Source organism: Gossypium arboreum, chromosome 3, assembly GCF_025698485.1.
Source record: "Gossypium arboreum isolate Shixiya-1 chromosome 3, ASM2569848v2, whole genome shotgun sequence".
Classification (NCBI taxonomy): domain Eukaryota; kingdom Viridiplantae; phylum Streptophyta; class Magnoliopsida; order Malvales; family Malvaceae; genus Gossypium; species Gossypium arboreum.
The window spans coordinates 133,247,359-133,260,026 of record NC_069072.1 but is presented as its reverse complement, the minus strand read 5'-3'; the positions used below and the strand labels follow the sequence as shown (position 1 = coordinate 133,260,026).

Sequence of the window (12,668 nt, the reverse complement as noted above, 5' to 3'; positions counted from 1 at the left end):
TATTTGTATTAGACCTACTCATAAGCCGAGCCACCCAAAAAGTGTGAGAATTTGGGTAAATATATAGGCCCGAAAAATAGACTTAAACAAAAAATAAAGCTCGTTTAAACAATGGGTTGGATATTGGGTAAGGCTTTTTCGGCCCGAGCCTGGCCCAAATATGTAAAATAAAAATGCAATTTTTTGTTGTTGTTTTTTTATTACTTTTTTTTTTTGCTATTTTCTTGTTAATTTTTCACTATTGTGTTGTTACTATTTTGTTATTTTATTGTTAATTTTGTTATTTTAGAGGCATTTGCTTGTTAAGTTACACTTATTTTAGTGTTGTTTAAGTACACATATTTTTTAAAAACTTATTTTCAATTTGTTGGGAAACATTTATTTTAATGTTTTAGTATTTTTGTTGTACTATATTTTTAAAAATTATTTTTAAAAATTAATACTGAGTTAGGTTCGGGTTTTAACATTTTTATCGAGACAGGCTTGGGCAAAATTTTAGTCTCATTCTTTAGGCTGGGTTTAGGCCTAGCAAATAGGCCTAAATTTTTTGTTGGGCTCGACCCATGAGCACCTCTAATTTGTATACATCATACTTTAATTTTGGTTCAATTTTTACATCTCACTAACTCGTTATTTATGTGGCAACAGCCAACAATGACGGAGCCACAAATTTTTTGGGGGGCCGAAATTAAATTGTATCTTTTTTACGATAGTAAAAATACAATTTCACCATTTTAATAGTCCATATCTTTATAATTTTTAAAGTATTAAATCAAATTTTTATTTTTTAGGGGGTCAAAGTGTAATTTTATCATTATTAATTTAAAATTTTATAAATCATAAAAAACCTCAATGAAAAAAAATTCATTTTAGAAATTTGGCAGTTCGCCATTTGTCAGCATATTTTTTTATTAAGCCGTGTAAATTATTGACTTGATGTGATGTTTTATTAGACTAGAAAACAAACAAACAAATTTAAATTATTTCCACCTATATTAAGAAATAGATTTATTGGGGAAATAAGAAATTTTTCTTTAATTCTAAGTGGAAAGAATTTAAATTTATTTGTTTATTTTTTAACCTAATAAAATATCTTGTCAGCAATTTTATATGATATAATGGAAATTGTACAACATGAAAAATGAGGACAGTAAAATGTGAAAATTGAACCAAAATTAAAGTTTGATGTTATAATAGCCTAAATTTTAGCGATGTCAAAAATAGTGGTTCGAGACCACCAAATTCAAAAAATAAACTCGTATATTATATTATTTAATATTTATGAGTCAAATTTAGCTTTTAAAAGATTTTTGAAATAGTAAATTGTATTTTATAAAGATTTATTTGGTCAAGAAATTGAGAAAAAAAGTATCGAGATCTCAGTGTTATAAATCGAGCTATAAATATTTTTATAAATATTTATGGAGTGTCAATAAGGTAGTATTAAAAATTCGTTAGAAAATTTTGACGTTTGGGTGATTAATTAAATAAAAAGAACTAAATTGAAAAAGGTGTAAAAATTGCTAGAAGGATTAAATAGCTCAATTGTCAAATTAGGAAGAACCTAAAGTGGAAATAAGCCCAAAGGAGATATTTTGGGCGGCAATAGCTGAGAAAAAATAGGAAATGGGTGAAATAAGGGTAAAATTGAAAAATTGCCAAAATTAGCTAAATAAAAAATAGGACCGAATTGGAATATCTATAATTCTCTTCATTTTCTCTTCATTTTCATCAGTTGAAAAACAGCCATGGAAGAGGGTTCAAGCTGGTTTTCATACTTTAGCTTCATGTAAGTTTAATTCTTGCTTTCTCCTTGAAATTTTTAAGATTTTGGATTTTTACAATTGGGTCCAAATTATTATGTCATTAGTTTTTGATTCCATGGCTAATTTTTAAAGTTGATATGGATGAGAGCTGGAAGCATATAATGAATAAATATAGAATTGAAGTTTTAATTTTGATATATGATGATTTTATCAAGTAAAATTAATGAAATTTGATTTTAGGACCTAATTATGAAAGAGTTTAGAATTAAGGTCTAGTGCTAAATTTTTTATTTTCAGGGGTTATGAAGTAGTTTAAAATGATAGACTAAAGTATTAATTGAGAAAAATTAGCTCAATTGAGGGGTTAATTGAGCAAGGACTGAATTGTATGAACTGTGAAATTTGGGGTAAAATGGAAATCAACATTTTGCATTAAAACTGTTTTGGACAGCAGTAGTAGTCTAACTTTGAAAAATCACCAAAAATTGTAGAAATCGAATGAGAGGATGAATAAAATATGAAATTAAAGATTATTGAGCCTAGTTTCTTATAGAAGAAATGATGTAAGCAATAGATTTGTAAATCATGAGATATAATAAATTTTGTGAGACAAAGTTAGAATGATTTGGGGTTCCTCTATTCTGAATTTGGAAAATTATCAAAAATTGAAAAAAATAATTATGGCTTAAATTTATATGTTTAGAATCTTAAATGAGTCTATTTTCAAGAGAAACAAACAGGAACATTATTCGAATCATGTAGGAGAAGATAATTAATTTTTAGTGAAGAATGGTCGGAACTGTTAGATAGCAGAACAGGGATGACTTTAAAGAAAAAACTGTACTTATTGGCTAAACCAAAAATTCTGAAAATTTTATGGTAAGAATATATGTAAGTCTAGTTTTAGGAAAAATTAGCAGATCTTAATTTGGAGCTCCATAGCTCAAGTTAAAAATAATTTAGTGACTATGACACGGATGGAAAGCTTTAGAATATAAATATAAGTAAATAGTGAAATTATAGATAATGTTACTTATAAGCGTGTTATATACATTAAGAATGTGGACTGAAGAGGAGGAGGAGGAAAGTATGTGAGTGACTTATACATAAATTGATCACATGCTCGATTATATTTGGTAATTGTTAAACTTTGTTAAAATGAAAAATGTTATAAATTCATGTTTGAATTAAATGTTATATATGTTAAAGAATAATTTGAATATTTGATATTGCCTAATAAATGAACATCTGATATTGCTTAGTAAATGTCAAGCCAAATATAAAAAAAAAATGTTATAAGTGGAACATGTGTGAAAGAATGTGGTAAGTATTTTCATGGTTATTATTGAGCTCATTCACATGAATCTGTCATTTGAAATTGTGATAGACAGGAAGAAATAGTGAATGGCATGCTTATGTATGGCCATATGTATTTATCTGAAACACAAGAAAATGATGATTATATATTTGATATATAGAGACATGAGACTATGATATATGAACATGAAATATATTTTATAAATGTGTTCGTTCATAATTATAGAATTGTGCAACTCAAGTGTACTATTTGTATAAAGATAGTATTTCAAATGATTTGATGAGTAGAGCTTCAATGTGAGATAGTCTGAAATCAAGACAAATTGTTATGAAAGCGTATTCAAAATACATAGATATGATTGTTATAAGTTATGTGAATAAACGATGTGTAAAAGTATATGCATATGAGAGATTTAATGAAAGTTGAGCCCATATATGTTTCTTGATATTTATATGAATTATATGACAAACAATGTGATAAGAATAGGTATTAGGGCTCATGATCAATTCGAATAATTATGCTTTGCATAATTATGTTGAATATAGAGAAGTGGGAAATTAATTATCATGTTATACGAATTTGTTAAATATTACATGTTTACTTTGTTTTACTTTTTTCCCCCAATTAATAATGATTCAATAAGCTTCGGTAATGACTCGTGCCCTGTTCCAATGACGAATATGGGTAGGGGATGTAACAAATGTATAACATTACAATTTGTATCAAAATTCATGTATAATTTTATTATTTTTCACTTTATTAATTATTATTTGGCTCTTCAGTTATATCTAACTTTTAATTTTGCTACTTAGAAAGTTTTGTTCAATTTAATATTTTGGTTGAAATTAACTGTGAATAAAAAAACTGGGAGGCATACAGAATAACGTGAAAAATTTTGCTTGTACCAACGTGATGGAATATTTGTTACGAGTTACAGATCAAAATCTGTGATGAAATATATGAAGAAATTCATTTACTTAAAAATTTGATAATTCAACGAAACATTTTAGTAAAAATTTTATCTTGTCGATTGATTTTAATTTTGATCGTCAATATAATTTAAATTGTATTATTGAATCTAAGAGAGCTCGACTATATAAACACTTGTAATGATCCCACTCAATTGTATGTCATAATTCGATTTTTAATTTAAAAACTAAAACTAAGACTATATTTAAAAATCATAAAAAAAATTAAATAATCAAATTGTATTCCATTATAAAGATTTGATAAACAATTTTAGAAAATTTGTGCTGAGGGAAATCAACATAAGCCAGGTGACCTAACAATGTAATTGATTAATAGCTATAGAAAACTATTTTTCGTTTCATTTTAAATTTTTAAATTTTTGTAATTAACAAAATAATATAAAAACAATAAATTTTAATTTTAATTTTATAATAATTTTCTTAAAAATCATATTATAATGTCACCATTGTTATATGTCACTGTTTGAAAGTGTGACGTGTACCAAAATTGAAAGTTGGAGTACTAAGTCAAGAAAAGAATTATAAGTATTAATTTGGCTAAATGAGTATTTAAGCCAACTTGAAACGAAGTGGAAAAAGCGAAAGAAAGATATGGCACCGTCATTATCATGAACTTACTCGGAGATCAGACGAGCGGAGCGCCGGCGTTGAAACCAGAATCCATCGCCGACCCACGGATCCTCCACGCCCAAGCTCTGAAATCCTCACGTGTTGATCGTTCCATTTTCAACAATTTAATCACCCTTTACGCCAAATCCAACCTTCTCGATTCCTCACTTCGTGTTTTCAAACAAATCCCATCACCTAACATCGTCTCATGGACTTCTCTCATCTCAGTTCACTCCAGTTCTCCACTCTCCCTCACTTTGTTTCTCTCCATGCTTCGCCACCCTATTCTCCCCAACCAGCGGACGTTAGCTTCTCTTTTAAAAGCCTGCGTTTCCCTTCCTCGTTGCCTTTTCTTCGGTCTTTCTTTGCACGCTCTTTCCTTTAAGCTTTCACTCAATGCTCAACCTTTTTCTGGTTCCGCGTTGGTTAACTTTTATTCAAAATATCGGCTTCCAATTGATGCAAGAAAAGTGTTCGATGAAATGCGTGAACGAGATGAAGTTTGTTATGCAGCGGTGATTGTTGGGTTGGCGCAGAATTCCAAGCCGCTTGAATCTTTGTCTTTGTTTGCTGCGATGAAGTCTAGCAATGTGAGTTCTACCATGTATAGTGTTTCTGGGGCGTTACGGGCGGTGGCGGATTTGGCAGCCTTGGACCAATGCAGGATGATTCACGGGCACGCGGTTGTTACTGGGTTCGATAAGAATGTGATCGTGGGGAGTGCTTTGGTTGATGGGTATGGGAAATCGGGGCTCGTTTCAGATGCACGAAAGGTGTTCGACGAAAATATTGCTGTGATGAATATTGTAGGGTGGAATGCTTTGATGGCTGGTTATGCACAGCAAGGTGATTCGAGTTCGGTGATCAAGTTGTTTCAATCGATGGCAAATGTAAGGTTTGTGCCGGATGAGTATAGCTTTTTAGCTGCGCTTTCGGGTTTTTACAATGCTGGCTTGGTTGGTGAATCCGAGATATGGTTGAAGAGGATGAAATTGGAGTATGGTATCGAACCGGGGCTTGAGCATTATACATGTTTGATCGGTGCATTGGGCAAAGCCGGGCGGTTGGAAGATGCCGAGAGGATTGCAACAACGATGCCTTTTAATCCTGATGCTGCAGTGTGGAGATCATTGTTGTCAAGTTGTGCTCATCATGGTGCAGCGGATATGGCTTTGAGGATGGCTAGGAGGTTGTTAGAATTGGATCCTAACGACGATTCAGCTTATACGATAGCTGCAAATGTCTTATCATTTGCAGGCAGATGGTCAGAGGTTGCCGATATGAGGAAACTGATGAAAGATCGGAGAGTGAAAAAGGAAGTCGGAAAAAGTTGGATTGAAGTCAAGGGGGAAGTTCACATGTTCATGGCAGGGGATAGGAAGCACGAGAAAATAGAAGAAATCTACGAAAAGCTGGCCGAGTTAATGGAATCAATCGAAAAGCTAGGGTACAAGCCGGTATGGGACGAGATGTTGCATGAAGTTGGGAAAGGAGAGAAAAAAGAAGCACTTTGGTATCATAGTGAGAAGTTGGCATTAGCGTATGGGATAGTTAGCGGAGCCGCACCGGCAGGGAAACCGATGAGGATCGTAAAGAATCTCCGAATCTGCAAGGACTGTCACGAAGCTTTTAAGTACATAAGCAGAGCAATAGATAAAGAGATCATTGTAAGGGATGTTAACAGGTACCATAAGTTCTTGAATGGTAGTTGTACTTGCGGGGATATTTGGTAACAAATTATAAAATGTTGGATCACATTTTTTCTCAAACAATCATTTGGAACGTGTTGCTTAAACCTGTGTTATTGGATTGGATCAGTTTTAAACTTTATTTCGATTGGCTCACCAGCTGAGATCCTTCAATCGGGTGAGTTATTCTACAGATGAGCCTTGACGTGATGAGGTAATTAGATATAAAGTTTTAACCTTTATTTGGAAAGATATAAAATTTATTTAGCAACAAATAATTTGAAATTACAATTTTTTTAAATATTATTTAATTTTTACGCGTGTGCAACACGTGGTGAATGAGCAAGTGGGCATAAAGTAGAAAAGCTCAAGAGACAGAAACATAGCCATTGAATTTGGAAAAGGTCAACTTAAGGAGGCGTATTCAATCTGATTCTGATTCCCTTTTTAAAAAAGAAACAAAGGACAAAATAATATGGTTAAATGGATCCCACACGCCATGCTTTCTCCAATTTAAACAAGTTTCAAATTGATCAACCCTGGTTTTATGGTGAATTCCTAGCAATAGCATTCATCATATCCCCCCAAAAAAAAAAAAACCCAACATCCTTTGAATACTATCTTCTTCATTCTTGTTTTCTGTTTTTGACTCAGTAGTTTTTTTATTTTTTGTTGCTGTCAACACCTGAATAAGCTCTCACAAGTCAAACCAGATTTTAAAGAAAGTGGGTCTTTTTTTTTTCCTTTCATTTTTCATCTTGTTTGGATATTTTGATTGTTGAAACATGAAAGTTTGATTTGTTCTGAAATGGGTTTTTGATGTTTTTTGTTCTTTTTGGGGATTTTGCAGTGTACCCAAGGGTGAAAGTCAAAGAACAAGACCAAGATGATCAACAAGTTATCAAGGATTCTGTTTTGTCTTTGAAGGATGTTCTGTTTCTCTCTATGCTTGATTCTTATTTTCCAGGTAATTTTTTTTCTTTGCTGTTTGTTTGAAGTTTTATTGCTCATTAAAATCAGTTTCCCTTTGATTTTATCAAACATATTTCAGTGATTTGGGTGCATTTCATCAAAAAAAAAAAGAAGATTTTTTTTGATTAATTTGATACTTGGTCAAAGTTGAATGATTTATGTAATATATGTTTGTTTCTTGAAATGGGTATTTGAAGGATGTTTCATAATCCTACGTTTGATCCCACTCATGAAAACCAGTAAATGATTTGAAAGCTCTCTGAATGTTTGATGTTTTGCTAAATTCCAATATTATTGATGTATGTTCAGTTTTTTTATTTAATTAAAAATATTACATTTTTTTATCTCATATATATAGAAAATAATGAAAATTTCGAGTTATATGGTATTTAATTATTTGACAGGGAAAAAACATGAAGATGATGTTTCTCCGATGCCCACAGCAAGAATTCCAAAGTCTTACCATGCACCAGAAGTAGATAAACATTCAGATTCTACATCTGAAGGTAGGTTTTTTATTTATGGTATGATATTTGGATTCAGGTGTGAGTGTGAGATATGGTATGCTTGATTTTTATAAGCTTTTTCATATATTTGGAGGATCGTTGAGATTATAGTCATGTATCCTGGTGCCGGACGTAAGTACTTCAAAGAAAAATTTAGAGTCCGAACAACATAATATTTTATGCACTTCCCAGTTCATTTAATTTGAGTGTCAAGTATGAGCAAGTGTCTGGTACGATCAAGGTTAACTCTTTTTCCATATTATTTTTTATCTTCGGATGATGGTATCTTTATATTTAAATATGTATCGGATACGAATATATTTTATCTTGAGTGTTAACATAATCTTGCAGAAGCAGAGCAAAACAAGACGAAAGCTGAGGAGGAAACTAGACCGAACATTAGAGTCAGTTCAACTCCACGTCCTCGGGCTGTCATATCGAGTCCTGGTAATTACATTTTAGTTCACTGAGTATCAGATACGAGTACATGTCCTCAAAATATATTTGAAAGAACATATCTGATACTTACATTGGGATATGAATCGAATATGGTATCTGAGGTACTAAAATACCAATAAGAACAAATTATACAAAAAAAACTGGTATAATTGCAGCCTTCCATGCACAAGTGTCTGACATATTCAGAATGCTCGAACTCATCTTTTTTCTGCATTTTCAGACAATGACGCATTGATCAGAAATAAAAACAAGATCGAAGGGAGACAACGAACGGCGTCGAAGAATCATAACACGGTTCAAAACCGACACACGACCCGAACCCATATCTTTGGTAAAAGTCCTGTAAAAACAAACAAGTCCAATGATGGTGGTGGTGATAACTGTAATGTTGAAATTAGAGGGAAGAAAGGATCAAGACCAACCGTTTCAAGTCAGAGAAAACACCTTATAACTCAACGACCAGGTTGGCAAGATCCATAGAAAGTTTTAGCTGAATCCGGGTACTTGGTGTGAGCCTCGGATGTGGGTAATATCCGATATGGCCATCTTCCATTTTTTGTTCTTTTCAAGTTTTTATATATATATATATTTCGATGATTTTTTAAGGGTTATTCCTTATATCTATTTTTCGGATGTGTCATTCACAATGCTTATATGCTTGAAAAAAATGAAGAGTTGAAATAATATTAGCATATACACGTACTGACAAAGAGTAGACTTGGTACTTTAGAATATTCATATATATATATATAGTTTTAATTATTTGTGTTCGATATTTGTACACTTATTTGAAACAATATTAGACATTTAAACTGATTGAGTCTTAGTTCAGTTGGTATTGAGATTGTTGTCATTGTAAAAAAATATGGGTTCAAACGCGTTGAAATGTGTTTATTCTCCGTCAAAGCATTGTATAAAAAAGTATAAATATATACAATAAATTTATGTAAAACACTTCTTTTTACATTAAAAATTGTTACAAAAGTAGAAATAAGTGTTTTAAAGTGTTTTTAATGTATATTTATGAAAAAAGTTAAAATTTTTAGTAGGATGATAAAATTTAATTTATCTCTGATTTTATTTTTGTAGGAAAAAAATACGTTGATATAGAATGATAAAATTTAAGTACAATATTATTGAAAATATATTTATAAGCGATTATTATAGTTAAATTGTTTGAATGGTATCTTTAATATACCAATAGTCTAGTCTTTTTTTTCTTTTTTCTTTTTCTTTTTATGTAAAACATAATTTCAATTATTCAAAAAAGTAAGGTTGTGCCCCTACCAAATATTAGCAGGGGATGGAGGTGTTATTTAAAAAATAATAATTTATTAACGGGCTGGGCTAGGCTTGAATTACTTTTATTTAAGTAGGGTCGGGCTTAGATAAAATGTCAGTTTATATTTCGGGTTGAATTAGGTCTGGATAGAAAAAATATGCAAAAATCCTTTGTTTAATCATTTTAATTTTTATAAACCATTAATATATGTTGAAGTAATTCAACGTAGCAATTTATATTTATTTGGTATCTAAATTTTTGTTTTGAATATAATTGGTAGCTAAATTTGAAAACCGTAAATAAATTTAATTTTTTTTTTGAATACTTGACTAATACTGTTAAACTACGTTGACGAGCCATTGTCGACCAATAACATGGTGAAATGTGATAGCCTCACATTTTGACACGTGAAATTTTTTTTAAAAAATTATTAAAAATAAATAAATTTCATTCTAGATATACTTTTTAGTATTTATATATATATTTCTTTTTATATATTATTATTTTGAATTTAAAATATATAAAATCTTAAAAAATAAAAGTTTATAAATTTATAAAAATATTAGAAATATTATTTGATACTAGTGTCCCAGGCCGCAGAACAAAACCCATGATGAATGCCCATGAAACGTTCAATGGAAGTCAACTGATCAAACGAGGCATATTTAATCCATTTAAATTGGTCTGATTCGTAAAACATGTGGAGAAACTCATCTATTTGAAACCTTGGTGGCCCAGTGAAACTCTAGTAAAACTAGAGTTACCAGCATAATTATTATAAATCTTAAGGGATAAAGATATATAAAATTTAAACCCCTTATAACTCTCATCTTGTAGATGGACACTGATTTCAGTTGTTGATGTAATTCCTTTTATACGGTTAGATTTAATAGAGCTCAACTAAAAAAAAGAAACATTTTGCATCATTTGTGATCATCTCATTCATAGTTTTGAATATATTTGAAAGCATTTACTCTATACGCTATTTTTCCGTGACTTTTTTGTTCGTTCATGGTTTCTTTTTCTAGAAATCTCATTTTCCGAGAGTAAGACTGATTTAGATGGATTTAAACTCAAGCAATTGGCTAAGGCTACCCAGTTTGCCATATTAAAGTTCTAGTCTCATGACACTAGAATGAACTTGAACAATTGGTTGTCTGTATACATTTGAACATGAACAACCATTTATCCAAATGCATTCCAAACATGGTTATTAGTAATTTTAAATATTTTTGTTTTTTATCATATTACTAAATTCACATTTAAAAATAATTATAATATTATTTAATAAAAGTTGTGATAATTACACAGTTAAAAATAATTAGAAATTAAATTGAAGTATTAAGTGAAAAAGTTGTGCTAATTTTAAAATAGAATTATTACTTGAATAGAACTCTATGCATAAAATATAAGGAAAAAAGTTGTGATAATTATAATTTACTATTATTAGTTAAAAATTTTGATGTAAACAAAAGTTTTGCTAATTTTATTTTAAAAAGTTGTGCTAATTTTATTGATGTAAATTAAAGTTGTTATTTGAATAGAATTCTAAACATATTAATTATCACTTAATTAATATTAGAGTTAATTATATTAATTAATTATTATTTTAAATAATGTTACTTTTCAAAATACATAAAGTGAAACTATATTGTATGTTGAATATGTGAAAATGATTTAATTATTATTTGAAAATTTTCTATTATAATATTTGAATTGATAAGTTAATATATTTTAATTATATTCATTAGTTCAAATAAGAAATATTATTTTACACTAATTACCACAATTAAAAGTACAACATATAAAAATAATTAAATATTAAACATGTAAATCGATGCTGTAACGCCCCACTTGAAACCGTCACCGAGTCAAGCTTGAGGTGTTACTAAACTTATCTTACCTTTTAAACAACTCTAAATCACTTATTTTAATTTTCGGAATAAACTGTTTTCTGCGTCATGGTTGCTTAAAAATTCATTTCTCGAGTTTCAAAACTCGAAATTAAGATCCGTAAATTTTTCCTGAAACTATACTCATATATCTATCTATTAATTTTTTTCTAGAATTTTTTACTTAGCCAATTAGTACAGTTTATTAGTTAAAGTTATCACTGTTTCAGAATTCGACTACACTGGCCTCTACTTACTACGAACCACTTTTCTCTCTGTACAAAATTCATATGACTATACCGCTTGTTTCCATTAAAACTAGATTCAATAAGGATTCTAAACATATAAAGTAAACCACCTAATTATTTTTGTAAAATTTATGGCGAATTTCTAAAGTTGGAACAGAGGATCCAGAAATCGCTCTGGCCCTATTTCACTAAAACCCAGATATCTTATAAAATACAAAACCTTTAACTGTTTTGATTATTCCATATGAAAATAGACACAATGAGCTTTAGTTTCGTATATTATTCACCATCAACCCATGTCTCTACAATTTCTTGTGATTTTTCAAAATCACGTTATTTCCGATACTTGAATCTGTTTTTAAGTTACTTTCACATTTTTCATAGTTTTCATGTGATAGTTACTACTTAATCATACATACTATTAAACATGTATATCATCAGCCATTCTATTAGTTAATCACTAGAAAGTATCATTCATTGATCATATCATATTAAAAGAAACCAAGTTCCTATACATGCCATTCACAAAACGAAACGTTTAACTATACCAATGTGGTTTCTTCGATAGTGTGATCGGTCTCCGACGCTTCCTTCGATCCCCGAGTGGCTTGATAAAACTATAAGAAAAGAAAATAAAGAGAGTAAGCACTAGGCTTAGTAAGCTTACAAGCAAATAAATTACAACATTCAACATGTTGAATAAATATACATAATGTCACCTAGCCTCATAAACTTCCTTTACTTCTCATTTTCTACCTTCTTCTTTACTCACTTACCTTCTTTCTTACCGACCTTTCACTATTCATAAATATAATCTACCTTCCCTTTTGCTGATAATTCACTGTAATTTAACGTGTACAATGACCCGTTGAACCACTCGGAATACTAAGGATACTAGGTCGTTCTGTCTATCAATATCTTGCCAATGCCATGTCTTCG

The 12,668-nt window shown here is 30.2% G+C and overlaps 2 protein-coding genes across 3 annotated transcripts; both read left to right on the top strand.

The window, feature by feature from the left end:
- Window positions 1–4,602: 4,602 nt before the first annotated feature.
- On the top strand, window positions 4,603–6,454 carry LOC108474525 (putative pentatricopeptide repeat-containing protein At5g52630). The gene has a single exon (XM_053025949.1). The coding sequence runs from the start codon at window positions 4,682–4,684 to the stop codon at window positions 6,413–6,415; it is 1,734 nt and encodes a 577-aa protein (XP_052881909.1). The 5' UTR covers window positions 4,603–4,681; the 3' UTR covers window positions 6,416–6,454.
- LOC128279355 (uncharacterized) lies at window positions 6,449–9,133 on the top strand. Of its 2 annotated transcripts, none has more exons than XM_053025951.1 (5): window positions 6,449–6,584; window positions 7,221–7,337; window positions 7,747–7,848; window positions 8,200–8,295; window positions 8,528–9,133. In XM_053025951.1, exons 2-5 carry the CDS (start codon window positions 7,316–7,318, stop codon window positions 8,785–8,787), a joined length of 480 nt encoding a protein of 159 aa, XP_052881911.1. In that variant the 5' UTR covers window positions 6,449–6,584; window positions 7,221–7,315; the 3' UTR covers window positions 8,788–9,133. The 2 variants fall into 2 exon arrangements, with proteins under 2 accessions (XP_052881911.1, XP_052881910.1); XM_053025950.1 differs by lacking the exon at window positions 6,449–6,584 and adding an exon at window positions 6,917–7,095.
- The last annotated feature ends 3,535 nt before the right edge of the window (window positions 9,134–12,668 follow it).

Coding starts and splice junctions, on each gene's coding strand:
- LOC108474525 (XM_053025949.1), top strand. CDS start 4,682: ATGAACTTACTCGGAGATCAGACGAGCGGAGCGCCGGCGTTGAAACCA.
- LOC128279355 (XM_053025950.1), top strand. Junction 7,849..8,199: donor TTCAGATTCTACATCTGAAG/GTAGGTTTTTTA, acceptor ATAATCTTGCAG/AAGCAGAGCAAAACAAGACG. Junction 8,296..8,527: donor GGCTGTCATATCGAGTCCTG/GTAATTACATTT, acceptor CTGCATTTTCAG/ACAATGACGCATTGATCAGA.